General features: G+C 39.7%; 1 protein-coding gene across 3 annotated transcripts in view; it reads left to right on the top strand.

The window, feature by feature from the left end:
- The window catches only part of l3mbtl3 (L3MBTL histone methyl-lysine binding protein 3), an 84,815-nt gene that overhangs the window by 57,646 nt on the left and 2,240 nt on the right, over nt 1–24,929 (top strand). For all 3 annotated transcript variants that reach the window (XM_089118304.1, XM_089118302.1, XM_089118305.1), the window contains 6 exons: nt 1,351–1,453; nt 5,136–5,279; nt 11,280–11,384; nt 12,919–13,010; nt 22,261–22,415; nt 22,534–22,596. In XM_089118304.1, the coding sequence (XP_088974430.1) occupies nt 1,351–1,453; nt 5,136–5,279; nt 11,280–11,384; nt 12,919–13,010; nt 22,261–22,415; nt 22,534–22,596 (662 nt within the window). The remainder of the gene's footprint in view (nt 1–1,350; nt 1,454–5,135; nt 5,280–11,279; nt 11,385–12,918; nt 13,011–22,260; nt 22,416–22,533; nt 22,597–24,929) is intronic.

Genomic DNA, 24,929 nt, shown 5'->3' with positions numbered 1-24,929 from the left:
AAACGCACCCCGGACTGACCTTATTTCTGTCAGACATCTATGAACGGAAGTTTAGATGTCGATGTTTTCAAATGTTCGGTCACCATTATTGTGATCAGTGTTTCCTTTAGTTGAGCAGTTCACTCTAAAAAATGCTGGGTTGTTTTAACCCTATTTTGGGTAAAATATAGACAAACCCAGCCATTGGGTTACATTTTTAAATTACATTTTTTAACCCAATGGCTGGGTTTGTCCATATTTGACCCAAAATTTGGTTAAAACAACCCAGGATCCTTTAGAGTGTTTGACTCTTGGCATTTTAAGTGCAATTTTGGTCTTTGTAACAGTGTTGACCAAAGTACCAAAAATAAACAAATGTGTTCAAGCACACAACATTACAATAATAATGAACATAAACAACTTAAAGAGCTCTGACATGTACCAACCTATTGCTGCAGATTCATTTTGTTCATTGTAATAGCGTTGCCATAGAATTGCATGAATTCGAGTCTGAGGACGTGAACCGTTCGAGGTGAACCTCATGGGTTCATGTCTTAATTACAGTAATTAGGACATGGCATGAACGCAGCATAAGCTCATTGTTGTTTTGCTTTAGGAGGAACTGTAAAAGGCTGCTGCTGTTTATCATGCCGATGACCCACAGTGTCGGCCCAGATCCGGCCCACACCTGGGCCGTGTGGAATCTGGTTTACCAGATGTGGGCCGGATCTGGGCCGACACTGTGTTGCTGTCTGTGATGTGGTGTGATTTCAGTGAGCATGTGCGTGGAGGTGTGGGAATCCAAAGTTTGAAAGATAAGTTGGACATCGTATCACCGCATTGGACCTACAATGCGGTCTTTAAAATATACATATATAGATATAAATTCACACATTAAATTGGATTCCTCTGATATTTTCTGATCTCAATTTAAAACCACTATTCCTACGTACTCTTTTCTCTTTACTTTACTTTTGTTACCCTCCACTTTCATTTTTGTTTTGTCTACACACAAGGATCAATGTGCAGTTAATCTACAATGGCAAACTCAATGAATCTGCTGTACTTCCTCATGTTTGCCAATGCGGTCTCTCCTTCACAAGCTCTTCCAGCGGCCATCAGGCTGACGGATTCATTTCAAGGACCTTTACGCACACTAGAAAATCATCTATATTCATTTTTCATTCTCTAAACTATTTTGCAGCCACGCTACTTTATAAAAGTAGCCCAAACCTACGTATCATTTTTACAGTATCACTTGCCTGTAAAACTCGACGGGGCTGTAAACGATGAGTCGTCAGCTGATTTTGTGGTTTCCAGAGTGAGGATGAAATGTTTAATGTGTGTGTGTGTGTGTGTGTGTCTTCACAGCTCCTCAGGACATGTTTGAGACATCTGAGCAGGGCGGCTGTCCCACGGCAGGCTGTAAGGGAGTGGGTCACATTAAAGGAGCCCGCTACTCTGGACATCACAGGTGTGTGTGTGTGTGTCCTGTCTTTAGCATCACTGCACTCCAAAGCGTGTTCATACATACACACGTCATGAAGTGAAACACACGTCAGATGTGAAAACCTTTTCACAATTTAGGTTTTTCATGAGCTGTAAGCCATAATCATCAACATTATCAGGCGCGGATGATTGACAGGTGGCCCACCCAAACAGATTCATGAAAACTTTATTTCAATAGTCACTTTAGACATTCTATGAACTATAAGTAACTTTTCAACTACATGTCAACTAAGTGTCATTAGAGTATTAGTAGGCTGTAGTAGACTGTCAGGTTAGGGTTCAGGTTAGGAGAACAAGTTGACTTGTAGTTGCGAAGTTACTTATAGTCAGTTGAATGTCTGTTGTTGGGTCAATGCTAGGGGGGTCCGGGGGTAAAATTTTGAAAAATAAACCATTAAATGACACTTTCTGGAGAGTTTTGTGCAAAAAAATGGAGAAATTGAGCCTTACATGACGTGAAAAACTACAAGGGTAAGAACATATATTTTGCATTGTTGTAGTATCGACATGTATTGGGCATTTAGCATTTACATTACTGTTAATCAGTCATGTACTGATTAACTCAAATAAATGGTTGATTTGATTTCCATTAACTATAAAATACTAAAAAATATAATCAATCTATCCCTTGTGGAAAGGTTGTTTGGTAGCTAAAAGTAGGTTTAGCAATCATATTGGTAACACTTTACAATAAGGTTCATTAGTTAACATTAGTTAATGTATTTACTAACATGCACTAACCATGAGCAATACATTTGTTACTGCATTTGTTCATCTTTGTTAATGTTAGTTCATAAAAAATACAGCTGTTCATTGTTTGTTCATGTTAGTTCACGGTGCATTAACTAATGTTAATCAAGTATTAGTAAATGTTAAAAAATAACATTAACAAAGATGAACAAATGCTGTATTTGTGCTATTCATTATTAGTTCATATTAACTAATGTAGTTAACTAATGTTAACTAACGAACCTTATTGTAAAGTGTTACCATTATATTCAAGTTTTTCACACAGATCAAACAAAAATATGCTGACTGAATAGATTGCTAGTTTATTTTGAGTAACGTTAGCCAGCTAGCTGTTCTCTTGGCAGTTTGCTGATAATCCGGTGTCTGAAGTAAAATGCTTAAAACATCTCCTGAGAAAAATACCAACCAAGTCTTTGTTATTTAATTTTGGTTTAGTCTTATTTTACTTACATTGTCATTCAAGGCCAGGGCACTTTTTGTACATTTTTAGAACTTTTAAAGCGCGCTTCCACATAATGCGTACATTTATCCGTGTCACCTAGATGCCGCGATCATGGTCGACTGACAGCAGCTGGAGAATACCGGACGTTTTTTAAAATTGAATTATGTATTTAAAAGTTGCAGAATGGATTAATTGGGAGAGATAGGCAGGCAATGCAAAACAAAATCTTATATTGGGAAATAGTGGGGGGGGGGACAAAACTTAGATTTTGAAATGTGGGGAGGACATGTCCCCCATGGTTGGGGGACCAACAAAATAAAGTGTTAGCAGATATTAAGCACACAGTCTACTAATACTCTAATGATAGTTAGTTGACATGTAGCGGCAAAGTTACTTATAGTTAGTTGAATGTCTAAAGTGGACTATCAAAATAAAGTGTTACCAACAATTTAAATTTTTAATTTTAATAATAATAATGAATTACGTTTGGCCATACGGCCCGCCGAACACTTAATATGATATGACAAGCGTCCATCTCTGGCTCAGCGCCAGCGAACGCCAGTTTGAATCTGACAGTGATGTCATGTCACTGTAGCCTACATATTTTGTCCGGACTTCGACACGCTTGCAAGGAGAGTAGACAAGGCTCATTGTTCACATGAACACCATGTCTTGGAAAGACAAAGAATAGGGCCCGTTCACAGGTCGCCTCTTTTGCGCGCTCAAGTTTGTCATTTCAAATGTACGCTCTCATAATGGAAGCAACGTTGTCGCAACAGACACTTTACGCATCAGTAACACTTTACAATAAGGTTTCATACATTATTTATTTGAAAAAAAATTATGCATAAACCACGAGTTTCTGACGCGCGTTTTCCGTGACCACATAGTGCACGTTAAGAACACGCGTTTTTATGGCAAATCGCGCGTCCCGCATGCTTTTGACGGGTCAGTGTGCAATCAGACGCCTGACCAGTGTTTATGAATATTTTGGCTTGCCATATGCATGTGATGCAGGCTGCAGCACGCTCGATTGTCCAGGTGCGCATATATGCCGCAGCCAGATGAAAACATCTCAACTTTTCAGAGAGTGCCGCAAGCGCACCGCAGGTCATGTGAAAAAAACTCTCGACAGAACAGCTGATCATAGCTGTACAGTGCAGTTTTTTATTTCTCATCTCCATAAATATAGCCTATCTAGTAGTAAAGGCAAGCTAATACAAAATCTAGAAACCACCTCGACTTAATCCAGGCCCACCCAACTGTCACGTTCTGCATCCGACCGGCACTGAACATTATAACAAATAAAGGCTTGAAATATCTCACTTTGCATGTAATGAGGCTATATAATATATTAGTTTCACCTTTTAGGTTGAATTACTGAAATAAATGAACTTTTGCGCCATATTCTAATTTTTTTCATTAAATGTGGCCAATAGAAGCTCAACCGTGCCTGTGTGACATGCAAGCACAAACCTCTGTCTGAAAAGCCCTGAATATGATTTCCAGCAGCTCAGGTTTACTGGACTCTAATGATCACTGAGCTTTCTGTTCCCAGATCCGCCTGAGGAAAGGTGTTCAACGCCTGTTCTCTCGATTTAGAAAGTCAGTTTGAGAGTGCAGGAAAGTCCATACAGATCAAAGCTCATATGGAAAATATCACATCATTGAATTAAACACACTTCATACTGTATGTGTAATTTGTACCCTAATCCAGAAGTTCGCAAACATTTCTGTCAGCCTAACCCCTTGAAATATTCTTTACGTAAAATATTTCAATATTTCTAAGCTCTTTTTCGTTGTGCAGTGCCTCAAATTGAATAATACTTCTACTAATAATAACATTACATTTTACACTTTTCACTTCCCAACATTCCCAACATTCCCAAGGTCTCTCTGAGGACTGTGGGTGGTGTAGTTCTTCACTGGAAATTCAGCTAGTCAACACAGCTTATTAAACCGAGAGCAATAACTATTCTTACAACAGTGTGTGTAGGCTCTGTGCCACTAGCGCACCAAAACAAAGTGCACAAATAATGATTGTTTCGCTCCAACAGAAGGATATATTAGGACCTGAGTTGCAGTCGGACCTGATATGATTGGATTCCTGAATGTAAAAACAAAATGAAATCAATGAAATGTGTATAAATATATGTAACTGTTTATGCTTAAAACAAGAAAAACATCTCCTAATGGAGTCAGAAGAAAAAACTATTTTCCTGACCCTTATTGGCATGTATTTTGTCTAGTTTTAATCTTCACTCAGTTCTGCTCAGTTTTCCCGAACACAAGATATCTGAAGTCATTGTGCTCCTCCAGTACATGTGTCTTGCTCTCAGAATATTGCAATATTTGAACTGGAAAATGAGAAAATCACGTAGACACAAAGCAGCTAATGAACCACAATGGTAGCAAGTCATGTTTGTAAATTGACCCATGCTTACGGGTGTTTCAGTGCTGTGGGTTGCCCATATTCTGATATCAACCTCAATAAGGACTCGGTTCTGCCGGACCGCTTGAGCGGAGAGATGCCGGGGAGCGGAGTGGGTCGCCCGCGCAGAGCAGAACCCAGCGCAGAGACTTCAGCCGACGCTAATGAGTGAGTGCTCGTTTCTCAGAGGACATCTCTTTAAAGATTCACAAGGCCTCTATGATGGGGAACTGGGAAATATCGAGGATTATGACACAAAACCATGAGCTCAATCTTGCATGAATAGTTAAAGGAGTAGTTCACCTCAAAATGAACATTTCCTGATAATTTACTCACTCCAGTGCGTTTTTGGAGGAAAACATTTTGGTAGCACTTTACAATACGGGTGCACTAATATGCATTAATTTATGCTTAACTAATGCACAGATAATGATAAGTTAATGTATAACTCATGAAGAAATAAACCATTAATTAATGATTACTGCATCAGCAACTAATAAAGAGTCTATATGATTAATAGATCAAGTAATACATAAATTGCTATTAATTCAATGTGTCATTGTGTATTAATTCCTTAATAACATATTTTATTAACTAATAGTGTAAATTAATGTGTTAATTACCACAATTAGTCAAAGCTATGCACTTCAACTTTCAGTTGTCTGCTTTAATTAATGATTAGCTAATGATTTGCAAAGGTATCATTTTGTTATGACTTTACTTGATGGGGCACATCATTATTAACTAGTCATTTAGTAATTGTAGTAATTTGCACATGAATTTTCAGTAACAATGAAGTAATTAATCATGTATTAATGCATATTAGTGTACCTGTCATTCTGGTAATTAACATATTAATTGACACTATTAGTTAAAAAAATTAGTTATTATGGAATTAATCCATAATTGCATATTTAATTAAAAACAATTAATGTATGAACTAATATATTAACCTTACAGACTCTTAATTAGTTCCTAATGTGGTTATGATTAATAAATAATCATTAGTTACACATTAATTCAGTATTATCTGTGCATTAGTTAAGCATGAATTAATGCTTATTAGTGCACCCGTATTGTAAAGTGTTGCCAACATTTTCATTTTTCTGACAAGAACAATCCTGACAACTTTTCCTCAAAAAACGTAATTTCTTTTCCACTGAGGAAAGAAAGACATGGCATTGGGGTGAGTAAGTTATCAGGAAATGTTCATTTTGAGGTGAACTAATCGTTTAAGTGCGTAAGTTTGCACCCCCTGCGTGATGTTTATCATCATCAACATGACAAGTCTTCACATATCTTACACAGGACACAATAATAACACAATGAACACAAATCATCCTGTTGGATGGTTTCTGTCCTCTTGGTTCTTCTTGATGATAAATGACAGTGTGTGTTTTATGTGATAGTTGTGCAGGCTTTGTCCATAACTGAGTTGGTTTACATAGTCTTAGGCTGTTTCATTCTAACTCAGTGTCAGTGGCTTTTTGCGATGCATTAAAACTGAATGACTCCGGTTATAATTAATGAAGCTGTCTAAACTTTCGAGCTGACAGATACACCGTTTGAAAAACCTCTTATTATTACATCAAAGTCAGCTCGGGACGTCTCTGGGCTATTCATTTAGTCTTTTATGTTGCTAACCATGTCAGAGATGGAAACATACGTCTGCAAACTTCAACTTAGAGGCTTGAATACAGCACACGACTTTTACATGGGTAGCTTACACTTACTTTGTAAATGGTTTCAGAGGAGAAACGCTCATTAGGGGGGAAGAGGTCGTCTGACTGACATGTAAAGCGACCAATAGCAGTATGTCACTACAAAAACAGACCAACATGAAACCATATGTCATTCATGCGAGATTGACATGAAATTATTAACAGTCGCATTTAAAACACTGTAAAAACAATTATCCGATTTTAATTTGTCCAAAACTAGGGATGCACGATATATCGGCCAGCATATCGGTATCGGCCGATATATGTTCATTTTTAATGTTTTCGTCATCGGCCCGGTAAGATATATATTAAAGCCGATAAATAATGTATTATTCACACTTGTTGAGCACTGTTTATGTTTTTGAATTTCTTGAAATAGGATTGAAATCTCTTCAAAAAATGAAAATACGGTTCGGTACAACAAGTACAGCGCAAACCTGTCATATCGGCTATACAACACTATAATGAGAACATCATTATAATCGTGAGCTTGGGACATGGATTTAATTGTGAGACTTTTGTTTTTGTAATCGTGCTCTCAAAATTAGATAAAAATTTGGATTTAAGTTTATCGGCCGATATATCGGTTATCGGCTTTCAAATATAAAGAATTATCGGTTATCGGTATCAGCCAAAGTTTTCATATCGCTGCATTCTTAATCAAAACTAATAAGCACTGACTATTTCTACAGTTCAATGGCAATTTGGATGATCCTAATATAAAAGTACATCGTCCAGCTGTGATGTCAGTGTCTGTACGTTCATACCCTTTAACTGTCACCGTCCCACAGAAGTTCAAAAGTGCCAAAAGTTCAAAAGATAGAATCCATTCAATTATTTTGGAAAAAAAGGTCTGAAAAGTTTGAAATATCAAGTAAAAAATAATAAATTCACCATTTGTGACGTGGCTGCTAGCTATGACTTACATGCGTGTTCTTTGTATGTGTTTCTTAGAGGTTCAATTCATTTCAAAATCTACCAAACTTCCCATGCTACTTCTGAATAGGATCTCTACTTCAGAAATTGTATGAAAATTGTGAAAATAATGGTTCATATCACTCAAAACATGAATGGAAATGCAGGCGCCCTTATATGGGCAGTAATGGAGTCTGATTGTGCCCTAGTGGAAGCGTTCGGTACTGCGCTCAAACAAAATCTTACTGAAAGCTCATTTTTTGAGATATCAACCTAAAATTTGAAACACAACTTGTTCAGATTTTTGGCTTTGATCTTTCTGCCGTTTTAGAGTAGCCCAGGTTTTGAAAATATATATTTTATGTAAAATATGAATAATTAATATTTTTACATTGTACATTTCCATAAACTCAAACTTCTATAACTTTTTTTCTGTTTCACTTTCTTAATTTATTTCACTTCTACAAAAATCTGCCAAATGTCTTCTTTAAAACAAGACCAATCATATGTCTATATTCCAAAGCATTCTTGAATTACAACCATTTAAGTTCGAAATGTGCATTTTCATGTCTATTCAAAAAAAGGGGGGGGGGGGGGTGACAGTTAAGAGGTTAACCCCATATGACGCAGAAATTGGCTGATCTTCCATTATAGATGTGAGATGAAACACAACTAATGATCAGGCTCTCAAAATTATATAAAAATTTGGATTTAATTCATCGGCCGATATATCGGTTATCGGCTTTCAAATATAAAGAATTATCGGTTATCGGTATCGGCCAAAATTTTCATATCGGTGCATCCCTAATCAAAACTAATAAGCACTAATTAGTTTGGATGATCCTAATACAAAGCTACATCGTCCGGCTGCTATGTCAGTGTCTGTATGTTCATATTTAACCCCATATGACGCAGATATTCCCTTTGCATTGGCTGATCTTCCATTATAGGTGTGAGATGACACACAACTAATGAAATCACTCAGACATCATTTCATATGATAGCGTCGATCAAGCTTTTTCACTGTATTTGTCCTTTATCTTGTAGGTAAACAAATCTCTCTTTTACATTCAGCTAAATGCAGGCCAAGCAAAACTCTCGACTTCAAATGAGCAACAATATATTAGTATACCCAGATAGCAAACTGACATTGAATAAACGTGGAAACATGACATCGAAACAACGTTGACCTGGCATTGTTTTGCTCATCGAATTAACGTTGAACCAACATCAGACGCGCCATTCTTCAAAACTAACGGAAAATCAACTTGAAATCTACATCGTTTCAACGTTAGGAAAGCAAACCAATTGCGTCGATTTTCAGCTAGTTTTGAAGAATGGCGCGTCTCACGTTGGTTCAACGTTAATTCGATGAGCAAAACAATGCCAGATCAACGTTGTTCCGATGTCATGAGAAACGTCGTTTCCACGTTGATTCAATGTCAGTTTGCTATCTGGGTAGCTTCCCAGACAGCAGCGTAGTTGTCATAGGGCCCAGATCCGGCCCACGTCCGATACGGGTGGAATCCACATGTGGGCCGACACTATCCTGCTATCTGGGCTACCAAATATAATTATGACATTTTTGGTGAGAAAAACTTTAATGACGTTCCAAGTGGGCAAAAATCTAATGGAAAATGCTTAATCTGGAAATTGAATATATTTGTTTATTATTATAAGGCGTGCTCAGTAAAGAGCAGTGGTGGAATGTAACGAAGTACAAATACTTCGTTACTTTACTTAAGTACATTTTTCACGTATCTTTACTTTACTTAAGTACAATAAATAGTGCCTACTTTTTACTTTTACTTCGTTACATTTTGCAGCAATTATTATACTTTCTACTCCACTACATTTCTACAACTTCTGTTACATTTTCGTTACATTTTCTGATCAGTTTTTCCCCTGCCAAAACGTAATCTGACGTAATCATTCGTTGCACGTTTGTCTCACCAGTGACGTTTGGTTGCCATAGATACAGTATATCAACTAAATGCGTCTCGCACGCAGTGTGTTTATCATGAAACTCATACGCGAAAATTAGTTTTTACGTGCATAGGAAACACACCGTGTGTAATATATGTTTCGTTTGGTTAGGATTATGGCAAGCCAAGAGGTTCAGAATTACACCATGAATTAATCTCGTTTACTGCCAAACATAGTTATTAAGAGTATAGAAGAACAAGAGGCGAAACTCTGATGCTTTTTTGGTAACGGCCACTAGATGGCGCTTCGGTAGCGCGGCAGCCATATCGGGGTGAAAATTCCAACTGGAGTTACTGGACACCAGCTCAGATAACAGTTTTTTGAGGTAGTTTTTTCTTGCATTAGTGAGTATTTCCATTGTATGCAACTTTACACTATTACTACTATTATTAGTTACCAACTCCACTAGGCCTGAAATATATTTTGGACGTTTTAATCCCCTGGATCATGCTACAAACATGATGATCATTGATGCGCTGTGTCCGTTATCTTAACTAATTGCAACTTTGGACATTGGCTGTGTTTTTTTGTTTGTTTACATGGTCTTGCGTCATTAATATAAGATAGGCTAGTACTGCAAAAAAAAAAAAAAAAACTGTTTACTGTAAAGCTATTCTATTACTGTTATATATTTATTGTCAAACATTTACATTTTAGTACAACATTTATTTGCTGAATTTATTTCATTGATAACTTATTTTTGTAAGTAACGTTATGTGTACCTCCCGGGAAACGGTCTATGTTATTATAACTTTATGAACTGATATCAATTTATTCTTACCTATCACACTTAATGTGGAGAGTAATATAATGAATTAAATCCTCAAACTTCCCTGTCTCAAGTTATGAGGGGGTAAAAGCCTGGTTAAGTAGCAAGTAGCAAGTTTCATTAGAAAATAGACATTAAGATAATGAACTGTTATGCAAGTACTTTTACTTTTAATACTTAAAGTACATTTAAAATAAAGTACTTTTTACTTTTTACTTAAGTATGGTTGTCATTGTGTTACTTCTACTTTTACTAAAGTAAATATTTATCCGGGTATTTGTACTTTTACTTAAGTACTGAGATTCAGTACTTCCTCCACCACTGGTAAAGAGTACCACTTGCTCGTGCAAACCCAGATAGCAAACTGACATTGAATCAACGTGGAAATATGACATCGAAACAACGTTGATCTGACATTGTTTTGCTCATCGAATTAACGTTGAACCAACGTCAGACGCGTCATTCTTTCAAAACTAACGGAAAATCAACTTGAAATCAACGCGTTGTTTCAACGTTATGAAAGCAAACCAATTTTCGATTTTCATTTAGCTTTGAAGAATGCCGCGTCTGACGTTGGTTCAATGTTAATTCGATGAGCAAAATCAACGTTGTTTCAATGTCATGAGAGACGTCGTTTCCACGTTGATTAATTGTCAGTTTGCTGTCTGGGAATACATTAGCATAGTCACACTTTTGATTTGCTTATCGCGTCCTGACAGCCACACCTGAGGACGTTGTCATGCCTCTATTGATGTGTTCGTTTCTCTCCGTCTCCAGCAAACCCGTCACCCCTGCGCCATCTCACCCGGAGAAACCCAGCACGGCAACCGTCGCCATGGAAACGACTGTAAAGAAGCCTGTCGTCACAGAGACCAAGCGAAGGTTAGATTCAGTCACTCACTTGGTGAAAGAAAATCATTTCAAATGTAGTGTTTTGTTGTCACTGAAAAACAAATTATTTTACGTTGCAGGAATGAGTTTAAAATGTCCAGGGAAATGTGTAATAAATTCTCCTCACAAATGCTTAAATGTCTGACACACACACACACGCAAACGAACACACACAGCTGTGCCTGACAGCGTCTAACAGGCTGATTCACTGTTTACTGAGAGTAAAATGATGCTTCTCGCTTTGCTTGTTGACATAATTTTGGAAATAAAAAATAAATAAATAAATAAATAAACCTGTTAGTCAACAAAGCTTTATTTTCCACACAGCCTGTTGCGATGACTTGGTCCATACTATGGCTCTCTCCGTCGTCTCGGAAGATACACTCGCTTCGATTGCAGTTCTCCTCTTCAGCTGTTCAGAAATAGCCTTGAGAATTTTCTGTTTACTGTACAGAAAGGATTTGCATAATTAGCTTTATATTACACATGAATATATGCAAAATCAGACCTCAGCTCGAAATATTTGTGCAGATTTTGCTCAGCAGAAGATCCTTGTCTCTGAAACATCGTCTAATAAGCCGCTGGCTATGTTCAAGATGCAATACTAGCATACTAGCTCACGGCACACAGTGTACATTTTATACTGCCTACACAATTTGAAACTGTAAGCATCCAAATACTGTGGTCACATGACCATGTTTAATACACAGACTGGTGTCCAGTTTTAGAAATTAAAATGTCTGGTCTGGCATGCAGTAAGTCATTGCACAGATGTAGAAAATGACAGGGAACGGTCTCTGAGCTTTAGCTGTTGTGGCAAAGTTCTCTTGATGCTTGAATCTGATTGGTTGACGAACATTGTAAGCTGTACAGTTATTTTCAGGAAAGTAGTTCCAGCAGGTTTTGACTGCATTACAGCTCCATATTATCTTTACGTTATTATCTTTACAGCTGACAACAGCAAAAGAACCAAAAACCACAACGACACTGACCAATCAGACAAATATAGTAAACAATAGGATAAAAACTAATTATTTCCAGGTTGTTTTTTTTGCCACAAAATTACGTTTTATTATGAATTATGCATTTACTAGTTATTATGGAAAAGCACATCTCTCTTCTTCTCACTCTCCCACTCAAAAACACACATATACAGTTCAATACGGACACACTCTTGTCTCAATAGTTTACAACTGTTTGCTGATACAGAAATGCAGGATTGGGATGAGATGCGTAAGAAATTAGTCCCACACACAATAGCAGTTTAAGGACAAAAACCTGACAAATGTCTTGAAATAAATCATCTGAACAATATGTTTGAGGTGCGATAATCGTAGCATAAGCGGAAAACAAAAAATACACAACAAATGTTGTTTTTAAAATATGTCACATTTAGAAATATTCAGAAATAACGTTTTCGTTATTAATGGAACATAATGGGAACGTTAGAAAGGGTACGTTTGCTGGGATTCTGTTCTGATCTCATATACCTCTCTGACGATGTCGTGATGATGTTCTCCCTCAGGGTCGGTCGTCCCTGTAAAGTGCGTAAGGTGGAGGAGCCGCCGCAGGAAGAGGAAGTGGAGAGTGAGGTGTCATCAGTCACTGAAACCAAAGGTAGATCTACACCGCCATCAATAAACCTTTCATACTCTATTCCCATGCAAACACTGTTTGTTTATGGGTTAAATCAGGTGGAAGGGGTTACCCAAAGCAACAGAATCCGTGTCTGAAGCGTGTGAAACTCAATGTTGGGGATGTGATTGGTATTTGCAGGAGAGCAGAAATAATTTCTTTCTGTGATGATGACTCACTGCATCTCGCTTTCTGGCTGGGATTGTGTCTCCTTCCAGAAGAGCTGGTCTCCCCCTCTTCCTCTCTAAAGGTTTGGTGGCAGTCACTAATGAGGAAGAGGCCTTTGTTCCTCGGCTTTGAAAGCTTTTTAGCCGGAGAGTGAAAGATGTGAGGGTGGACTTGAAGCATCGTGGGCGTTGCGAGGGATTGCTCGAGACACGTTTAATTGTAATGTAAGAAAAAATGATGAGGACGTTAATGAGGAAGTTTATTGCAGCTTAGCAGTGTGTCAAAGTACTTGAAGAAGAACCTCGGGTCACTAAACTCAAACCCCAAATGCTGCAGAGACAATGAGTTTATTTTTATCTTCTCCCTGATAAATCAAGCTCTTTTAGTCGTGCACTTATTGTACTGAAAGTGGAAGGACATTTTAGGCCAGGACATTGTAAAACAATTTTACAGTAATCTAGCAAAAATGTATCATTAGCAGGTGCTTTTATTTTAAGTCACTTGCAAATGAGGAATACAACATAAGGAGGCACAAGTATTCATGAGAGAATTAACATATGGCATCTTTAGAGCTACAAGCTACAAGCAAAGTGAGATGAAGAGAATGTGAGATGAGAACGAACTAAATCGGATCAAAGTCAAGTTTTGGAGTTTGTTTTGGGTGTTCGATAAGGCAACTTTATGGAAAATCTAGTAAACGCCTTTGAACTCCCATTGGTTTGTGGTGATGATGATGTAATAGGTGGGGCTGAGGCTCCGCTCTCTCTTGGGTGTAAATCTTCTCAGGCTCATTTCTGTCGTCGAGGTCAGACGCGAGTAACATGAACACACCGGAGAACCGCTTTATAGAGAGCCTAAGTCCCGCCCCTCCGCTTCCGGCTCATGGGACCTTATTTCGGAAAAAATATGAATGGTAGTCAATGGCGAGAGACAACTTATGTTTTTATTCCGTCTGAACTGTGCCCTGAATTACACATATGATGTTTATCAATTTAAAAGATAATTCTGAAAGTTAAAAACGTCGCAGTTTGTCATAAAACAGAAGAGTAACATTTAGTTTTATGTGAAAATCGCTCTATGAACTACATCTCCCGGGAAGCGAAACAACGAGCGAGATCCGCTGCTCGTGTGTGTGCAGTCTGGTACAAAACACTCGTAACGTTACGATTATAACGTAAGACTGTAGAAACAATGACAGACATTAGCCTCAGTAAAGTTAGCTTCATTCATTGAGAGAAAATGTGCGCCTTTGGGGTTTGTAGTCTTTGTAATTACGTATTTTCACAGTCTTATACCTCAACGGTTTTACATCAAACTGCGACTTTCTTTACTTTAAAATGTATCTTTTAAATGGACAAACATCATATGTGTAATTCAGGGCACAATTCAAACCAGATCAAAAATATTAGTTGTCTCTCGCCATTGACTACCATTCAATATTTTTCCGAAATAAGGTCCTATGGTGGTCGACCGGAAGGGGAGGGACTTATGCAGTAGAAACTGAAGCTGTAATTGTGACTGACACTGTTTTTTATGTTTAATACAGTAAATCTGCTGCTTTACATAACTGCATACATAAACATGACGAGACTGGAGTGCTGAATCACAGAGCTGGGGAAAACAATGATCCGATGCTTTCTCACCGCTGGCATTTTTATTGTGTGCTTGTTTTGTTATTGAGAGGCAAGCGCTCAGCACATATTCACATCCAAACTAGCTCTCATGTCACTGAAAAGGAAAACCTATTTTTACCCCAAAGCGAAGAATGAAAAAGTGTGTCGGCCTTTAGGCTCATCCTGGATCATGTGCAGAGGTTCAGTTGAGGAGCAGTGACCCAGTCTGGAGATGACGACAGCCAGGACTGGGGGTGTGACTGACACGGTTCCTCTAGAGCAGGGGTGCCCAAACCTGTTTGATTAGGGCTTAAGCACCCCTGCTCTAGAAGATGCCCTGGATCTGGTGGTTTATGGTGTCGTGAGCTGCTGACGGACCCACAGAATGAGCACAGACGGTTCGGAGGCCAGATGTGTTGAGGATGAATGTGATTGCGGACCAAAAACCTTTAGATTAAGCCCTTAATGTTTTGGAGTGAACTGGCCTGGAGACTGTGAACATACTTCTGCACCTGGGCATATGCTTAAATAAGGTTAATCCAGCCAGAAATTGAGTGGAACTGTGGGAGTTTCTGAGAAAATGGGTCAATCCCACTATGCAGTGCATTTGCCCATAATGCTTATGACAAAATGTTAAATTTGTGATTAAAGCCAGACTGATTTATCAGCCGGCCGATATTAGGCATTTTCCAAAATATCGGTATCGGCAGTCATAATGGCAGATAAATGAATATTTTAAAAAATAAAATAAAAATGGACGAAACACGCTTCAATCATCTCTCCTTGGCCTGTTATATTGAAAATGTATGTTTTACAATTTGCAGTATGACGTTATCTATTGCTAATCATAGACTAGCTAACCACAAAGCTAGCTAATGCCACTATCATCAGTGGAAGACCGCTAACGTTAACATTAATGAGCTTGGAAACCACAATGAACTTTTTCTGCCTAAATAAAGTAATGATTACTGTATTTATAACTAGCATATCTCTATTACAGTCTCTGCATTGTAAAATGTAAGTTATACTTGCGAGGAGTGAACATTTAGACAGAGAGAAAAAGCATCAAACGTATCTTGTGCAGAAAAGTTAGCTTTTCTTTTACACGTGTGTGAAATCCAACAATATTTAATACAAATAAAATATCGGCCGATATATCGGAATATCGGATTGTAAAACCCAAAAATATTTGTATCGGTATCGGCCTTCAAAATCCTTTATCGGTCGGGCTCTATTGTTGATTTTGGGAGATTTTCTTTTAGCACATAATCACAATTAAAAGAGCTTGGGGTGAATATAAAGGGATAGTTCACCCCAAAACACTATCATCATTTACTCACTCTCGTGTCCTTTCACAACAGCAGGACACAAAAAATGATATTTATTCTGCCAATGTTGTTTTAAGTGATTGTTGAACTGCGGTAATACTGTTGTGAGACATGAGACTTTAATATAGTATATGCTTCAAAACCCAAACACTAAACTGTTTATGAAAATTAGGTTAAATTATCGGTTTAACTGACACTATCAAATTAGAGCAAACTGAATTCAACTGAATAAAACTGAACTTAATCAACACTAAACTGAATTGATAGGCGTAATTACACAATTTTCTTCTGTAGAGCTGCATAGAGTGCCGAAGTGATGACGTCACTTTGTAGGACGACTCGGAAGCTAGCGGCGCATGGGTTCCCTCGGTCGAAAAGCAATGCATTTTCCCCATAGACTTTTGGAAAATCGCAAAAAATAAGATCTGTGTTTAACAAAGGGTTGTGACCCTTACACGTTTTGTCTAGCAAGATAATCTTTACAAGTTAATCCAAAAGTTATACATTTTGAAGCCTATATAAAGTTTTTAAAAAACACAAAAAGACACAATAAAGTTTAAAAAACCACAAGCAGGTTATAACTGTGTTTTATATCATAGATCAAAACGTGAAAATATTTAGAGGCTTTGTTCACCACAGACCTTATTTCAGGCAATTTAGCAAAAACCCATTCAAAACACCCATAGACTTTAGAGCGAGGGAACTGCAGTGCTAAAATGCTAACTCACTTCCGCGTTTTGGCCGACAGAGTGACGTCGTAACTTCGGCACTCTATTACAGCTAAATTAAAGGGATAGTTCACTTTGAAATATCTTAACTCAAGCGCATCCAAGATGTAGGTGTCTTTGTTTCCACAGTATTTAAAATTTTGACATTTTTCAGTCAAACCGTTGTTGTCTATCAGTCATACACTGGAGGCTAAGGGGGTCCACCAAAGAGCAGCACAGAGAAGTCCAAATTAAACATGATTTAATGACTCGTAAATGTAAGTGCACATTGATGGCCTAAGACACGAAACGAGCGGTTTGTGTGAGAAAACCAACAGTATTTATATCGTTTTACCTCGTGTAATCACAGTGATCTGAATCAGTTGTTCAATGTCCGACTGAACCAAACTGAATCAGTTCAATGTTACGCCGGAAGTGATCGCTTGCGTGTGACGTCACTCAATGTTTACACGGAGATTTCGGAAGTTTTACCTTTTACTAAACATATTTAGATATACCGAAATCATCTTTCATTGCGGTTTCCCGTATATCTAAATATGTTCAGTGAAAGGTAAAACTTCCGAAATCTCTGTATAAACAAAGAGTGACGTCGACGCGCAAGCGATCACTTCCAGACCGAAGCGCCCGTGCCGTCAGATCATTTTGTCATGGCTGTGATTACAAGAGGTAAAAACGATATAAATACTGTTGGTTTTCTCACACAATCCGCTCGTTTCGTGTCTTAGGCCATCAATGTGTACTTACATTTACGAGTCATTAAATCATGTTTAATTTGGACTTCTCTGTGCTGCTCTTTGGTGGACCCCCTTAGCCTCCAGTGTATGACTGACAGACAAGAACGGTTTGACCTAAAAATGTTAAAATTGAAAATACTGTGGAAACAAAGACACCTACATCTTGGATGCCCTAAGCTAAAACATATCAAAAATTAATTTCAAAGTGAACTATCCCTTTAATGGCGGCAATTAGGGAACGACCGCATTGAAACGACACTTTCCACAAAAAGGGTTTGACTGAAAAATGTCAAAATTGAAAATACTGTGGAAACAGTAAGCTAAAACATATCAGAAATTAATTTCAAAGTGAACTATCCCTTTAAATGTGTTGTTTTTTTATTGATGAACTTTGCAACATTAACACTATTATTTTCCAGTTAATTGCTGAATTGAAACAATCTGTATTGTATAAAGCGCTATAGAAATAATGGGGACTTTTGCACTGGCATCCCATAATGCATTCAGATTCTAACGCCTCAATTATTATATGAAACAAACACACTGCAGAGACATAACCTGATATACCGCCACTTCATTTGTCTTTTTGAGTTTCGAGTGCAAGTTCATGTCATTATTAACTTTTTCACTGGAATACATTAGAGGATGATTTAGGAGAGTTTCATCCAGGTTTAATAGACTGAGAACAAACCTCTTTACCTCTTAGATATCTAGATGTATTCTGGAGCATGGTCTTTATGAATTCCCTTGAGGAAATGTTTTTATGACGCTAATGGGCCATTATCAGACACATTCATGTGTTTATATAACAGACATCAGATGGTTCCCACTGGCTGTGTGCTCTGTTAATGGGCATCCATGGCATTATAACTGTGCAGTGATTATCCAGGACTGACTGCGCTCGTTCACCTTAGGCCCCGTCCACACTACTGCGTTTTCGTTTAAAAACGGAGAATTAAAACGAATACGATCTCCGTCCACACCAGCGTTTTATCTGCGTATTAGAAATGATCTCCGTCCACATTAAAACGACTGAAAACACGGATCACGTGACCATTCACCAACACTGGGCATGCGCTGTCCATCCACACTATGAGCGTCAGCCTCTGCGTCAGCGTTTCTAAACTCCACCGTTTTGTCTCGTCCACACTAAAACGCCCTCCGGAGATTCGAAACGAAAAACGAAAAAGCTGCAGCGTTTCTAAACTTCTCCGTTTTAGGTCTTCGTTTTTCCCGTTTTAGTCTGGACGGGAGGTGCAAACGTAGCAAAAGGTCTCCGTTTTTAAACGAAAACGCAGTAGTGTGGACGGGGCCTTAGTGTCATCACTAGAGCGCTGCTCACTCTGAAGTACGAGCACGTTTTGTCTTGAAAAGTTGTGAAGGACTGAATTCACGCTTAGCCCGAAGCAGAGCTCGATTGCGCCCCTACACCTGCGATTGTGTCCACACTGTGTTTTTGTGCCAGAACCACGGTACGTTTGAGTCATCAAAGCGACAGCTGTTGCTACTGTAGAGCCCCTTTCACACAGAGATCACGGAAAATACACGGTCCCGGGATCGTTTGATTTTGGTTCATTCACACTGGCAGTGATTTTCCGAAATCTGTTCACAAACATCCCGCAAAGATCCCATAAAGACACGTGACGTCAGGAGGATGTGTAACGTACGCATTGAAAACAAACCGTTCCACAAAGCTGGCGAATGATCTCCGCTTCTGCGTGGATAGTGAGGAGGAGCTCCTGGTCTCTGCTTCGTTCCTGTTTGCAGACATTTTTTTCGTTCTTTCTTCGTTGATGACGAACACAAACTTTCTTCTAAGAGCAACGATAACTACGTCATTGCGATGGCACAAGCGTCATCACTACGACACACCCCTTACGGCATTGGTCCTGGTTTTTGTTCACACAGGACTGATCCCGGAAATTTTAGGCCTTGTTCACACTACATGATTTTAAAACGTCGGGCTGAACTGTGCGGTTCACACTACATGACTTGCTCTCAGTGAAATCAGGAGTGTTCAAGTTGTTTAGCTTTTCACACCACACAACACATCGTGATTGATCCACAACAGGAGGTAACTCACTACACGAGCTGACAACTCACTACATAGAGATATAGCCACGGTCGGATGATGAGAGCAAATCATTTTTGACTCTAATGAGAGCTGTTTCAGTACTATGGTACGGTCTAAATCATGAAAATAATCACATAAATAACGAGTTGACAACAACTCTGTCACCCAAACGAGTCTATCTTGTTTACAAACCACGTTTTGTAGCGAAATGACGCGAAACAGCATGTGCTCCAAAGAGGAGCCTGAGGAAGAGGAGCCAGAGAGGAGCCTGAGGAAGAGGAGGATCCTGAGGAAGAGGAGCCAGAGAGGAGCCAGAAAGGAGCCTGAGGAAGAGGAGGAGCCAGAGAGGAGGAGCCCAAGGAAGAGGAGGAGCCAGAGAGGAGCCTGAGGAAGAGGAGGAGCCAGAGAGGAGGAGCCCGAGGAAGAGGAGGAGCCTGAGGAAGAGGAGGATCCTGAGGACGAGGAGCCAGAGAGGAGCCTGAGGAAGAGGAGGAGCCTGAGGAAGAGGAGGAGCCAGAGAGGAGCCTGAGGAAGAGGAGGAGCCAGAGAGGAGGAGCCCGAGGAAGAGGAGGATCCTGAGGAAGAGGAGCCAGAGAGGAGCCTGAGGAAGAGGAGGAGCCTGAGGAAGAGGAGGAGCCAGAGAGGAGCCTGAGGAAGAGGAGGAGCCAGAGAGGAGGAGCCCGAGGAAGAGGAGGAGCCTGAGGAAGAGGAGGAGCCTGAGGAAGAGGAGGATCCTGAGGAAGAGGAGCCAGAGAGGAGCCTGAGGAAGAGGAGCCAAAGAGGAGCCTGAGGAAGAGGAGCCAAAGAGGAGCCTGAGGAAGAGGAGGAGCCAGAGAGGAGGAGGCCGACGAAGAGGAGGAGCCTGAGGAAGTGGAGGAGCCAGAGAGGAGAAGCCCGAGGAAGAGGAGGAGCCTGAGGAAGAGGTGGAGCCAGAGAGGAGGAGCCCGAGGAAGAGGAGGAGCCTGAGGAAGAGGGGCCAGAGAGGAGGAGCCCGAGGAAGAGGAGGAGCCCGAGGAAGAGGAGGTGCCTGAGGAAGAGGGGCCAGAGAGGAGGAGCCCGAGGAAGAGGAGGAGCCTGAGGAAGAGGAGGAGCCCGAGGAAGAGGAGGAGCCTGAGGAAGAGGAGGTGCCTGAGGAAGAGGGGCCAGAGAGGAGGAACCCGAGGAAGAGGAGGAGCCCGAGGAAGAGGAGGAGCCCGAGGAAGAGGAGGAGCCCGAGGAAGAGGAGGAGCCCGAGGAAGAGGAGGAGCCCGAGGAAGAGGAGGAGCCCGAGGAAGAGGAGGTGCCTGAGGAAGAGGGGCCAGAGAGGAGGAGCCCGAGGAAGAGGAGGAGCCTGAGGAAGAGGAGGAGCCCGAGGAAGAGGAGGAGCCCGAGGAAGAGGAGGAGCCTGAGGAAGAGGAGGTGCCTGAGGAAGAGGGGCCAGAGAGGAGGAACCCGAGGAAGAGGAGGAGCCCGAGGAAGAGAAGGAGCCTGAGGAAGAGGAGGAGCCCGAGGAAGAGGAGGAGCCCGAGGAAGAGGAGGAGCCCGAGGAAGAGGAGGAGCCCGAGGAAGAGGAGGAGCCCGAGGAAGAGAAGGAGCCTGAGGAAGAGGAGGAGCCCGAGGAAGAGGAGGAGCCCGAGGAAGAGGAGGAGCCCGAGGAAGAGGAGGAGCCTGAGGAAGAGGGGCCAGAGAGGAGGATCCCGAGGAAGAGGAGGAGCCTGAGGAAGAGGAGGAGCCTGAGGAAGAGGGGCCAGAGAGGAGGATCCCGAGGAAGAGGAGGAGCCCGAGGAAGAGGAGGAGCCCGAGGAAGAGGAGGAGCCTGAGGAAGAGGAGGATCCCGAGGAAGAGGAGTGTGTATGCGTGGTGGAGGAGCTGCAGCAGCAAAAGGACAAAATCCAGCTCAAGTTTCAAATGAAATTCGGCCGTGTGATAAATCATGGCTTGTCCTTTACAGAGGCTGGACAAGGGTCCGTCCACTCTGAGTCGCAGCACTGGTGCATTCACTGTCAGGCTTTTCACAGTGAGAACCAGTAATGCATGCCACTGTGTATCTCAGCTGTTAGCTCAACAAACTGCGTCTACAGTCATGCAGATGATTTATCAAGCCCATTCATGTGACTGTCATACACTTATGCTTATTGCTTTTACTTTATAGAATCCATACATTACCACACACTGGTGGCAGAGGACAGATATTTAGTGTTGAACAGGAGTCTGCCGTTGCATGGTTGAGTCATTGCAGATCAGGGAACATTTAGAAATATAAACAGTGTGAGTTTGGCAACTAGACCATGTCAGAATGAAGCAGCTGTACAGCGAAACTCTGACATCGTAGAGGAGGCGTGGTTTCAGTATGTGCAGGTATAGATGTGTTTATTGTAATACCTTGTTTACCATAGTAACCTGAAACTGGAATAATTTGCTGTATGAATGTGCTCTTGATCTTGGAGAATAATGGAGCTTGAAGCTGAAGGCGCACATATGAGAATATGAGGAAATAATCAACATTCAAGCAGAAAAACATGTTCTAGTAGAGCCTGAAAACATCATCAAGGCTCTGAGAAAGGGCAGAATAGATCTTTAATAACTCTCCCTTCTCTCTCTCTCTTAGAGTTGACTCTGCAGCAGGCTTTGCACCAGTCTGTATTCATGCCATGTTCCAGCCCATCTCCCAGCATGCCTCACTGCTGGGATCAGCACAGCAAGCTGCTTCCGACTGTGGCGGGCATCACGGCCGGTAAAGTGGCGGCGTGGAGCGTGGATGAGGTACACACATCTCCTGTCCCTCCTGTTACGCTCTGTTGAGTTAATGCCACTTTTATTTAAGGTCACCTGATTTGTTTTGAAGCGCCTCCTCTAATCCTCCTCCATTGTTATTCTGTAGGTGACTGAGTTTATCCAAGGACTACCAGGCTGTAAAGAACAAGTGCGCACCTTCAGAGAGGAGGTAAATCGTAAACCCTTTAATCACGAGAGGAATCAGAATGACTGAATCCTCAACTAGTCCTCCATCGTGAGGTTCGGCAGTAACTGCAGCACTTGAGAAACCGAGTCCCATGGTGAATCTAAATTTACTTCACGATATTACTATTAAATCCTAATCTAGTCATGACAAACTATATATCGTTGGAAAGGTCTAAGGCTCCTAAATAGATATTTTAGTTCTGTTTCTTTCTTACAAATTATGAATGAACAGTAATATATGAATTTATGACAAGAGTGCGCCTCAAAAAAATCTACGTCATTACAGGAGTTTCTGACCTTTGTCACAAAAAGTCGACGCACACACTTTTAATCATTGAAACTTTGGTTTTTAGTGCTAAAAGTTCATAATAAAACATAATTAGTATTTTTCAATACAAAAAAGATAAAATTATGTTTTAAACAGTAAGGTAAGATGTCCTCTAAATGTATAATATATTATATATATATATAAATATCCTTTTTATTATTATTATTATATCACATATTTTAGTAGTTATCATAAATTAGGTATCATTTGAAAGCTTACGAACTGAGAATTCATCCTGTGAAAACCGTTTTGAAATTGGACGTTGCGTTACCATAGAAACGGTATTTTTTTTTATTAGGCCCCTCCCCTTTTGGGCATCATCTTTCATTATTTATTATCAAAACCTTTTATAATCTTGACAAAACACACATTGTCAGAAAGGTCTGAGTCTCAAGGTTCCATATTTAGTGACAGAAGTGATATTTGGATAGAAATTTATTAATTTGTTATGGCAGAATGCATACTATTAAATCCAATGGAATTCAATGGCACCCGGTGGCTATTTTTGGTATAACGCCTAAACAAAATCTCATGGGAACTTCAAAATTTGTGATATCAACTTTAAATTTGGAACATAGCTTTCATTTTATAGTAATTTTATAGTAAAAATATTTTGTAAAATATTTATTTTATATCAAAAAATATATTTAATAGATTTACTGTAAATTAGAACTTCCATAACATTTCATACTTTAATTTTTTGAAGTGCTTTCACTTCAATAATAATCTGCTGATTGTTTTCTTTATTCTATATTCCAAAGCATTCTTGAATTACAACCATTTAAGTTTGTATAGTGCATTTTAATGTCAATTATCAAAAAGGGGGGTGACAGGTAAGGGGTTAAGGAAGATGGAGAGCAAGGTGCATGATGGGAGATGTGAGAAGACCTCATTGAATCCATTTTTAGGCACGTCAAGTAATCCCACGTCACTGCATGATGCCTGTTTACCACTAACACGAGTGTTTAACAGGCCAGAGGGCGAGAGCTTTAAATAATCCTGTCGTCTGCTCATCTCCTTCTCCTCTTGTTGGTTTTCTAAACATATTTATTATGAGAGCTGCATTAATGAGTGCTGATCGACATCGGGGTCCAAAAGTCTCAGATCACTGGGGAAAATGTTTGTACTTTTTTTTCTCTCTTGCAAAAAACAGATTGTTTTGGTCGACTAATTTGATGGCTCAAGTGTTTTTGCAGGAATGCTAATAGATATTAGAACAGCAGTGCTTATTTGCTTGAGAGCATGATGTTTGCTCACTTTGCATACAAATTAGAAAAAACTAGGTAAATTTTGCATCTAAAATGGAAGTACTTAACATTAAACACTTCTTGTTTATTGAACTGTTGGATAAAATCAGTGTCACACTCTTAATATCCTGCAGCCAATCCATTCATGCACACACACACTCCTGTCATGCGCAATCAATCACTTTAAATCCTGCGATTGATTGTCTAAATTCACTTGTAGCTTTTAGTGGTTTAATTTGAATTTATTTAGACAAATGATTGTTTAAGCATTATCCATTAATCAGCCTTAATATGAAAATAATTATTGACTTATCTATTGATTGATTGATTGATTGGTTGATTGATTGATTGATTGATTGATTGATTGATTGATTGGTTGATTGATTGATTGATTGATTGATTTTTTGGTGGTTGGTTGGTTGGTTCTTTGGTTGGTGGTTGGTTGATTGATTGATTGATTGATTTAATGATTGCTTGATTGATTGATTGGTTGTTTGGTTGGTGGTTGGTTGATTGATTGATTGAATGATTGGTTGATTGATTGATCGATTGTTTTTTTGGTGGTTGGTTGGTTGGTTGGTTGTTTGGTTGGTGGTTGGTTGGTTGGTTGATTGATTGAATGATTGATTGATTGATTGATTGGTTGTTTTTTGGTGGTTGGTTGGTTGGTTGTTTGGTGATTGATTGATTGATTGATTGATTGATTGATTGATTTGTTGGTTGGTTGATTGGTTGGTTGGT

This window comes from Pimephales promelas, chromosome 13 (assembly GCF_988280905.1).
Source record: "Pimephales promelas chromosome 13, fPimPro1.hap1.1, whole genome shotgun sequence".
NCBI classification, from domain to species: domain Eukaryota; kingdom Metazoa; phylum Chordata; class Actinopteri; order Cypriniformes; family Leuciscidae; genus Pimephales; species Pimephales promelas.
This window is presented reverse-complemented; position numbering and strand designations above follow the sequence as displayed.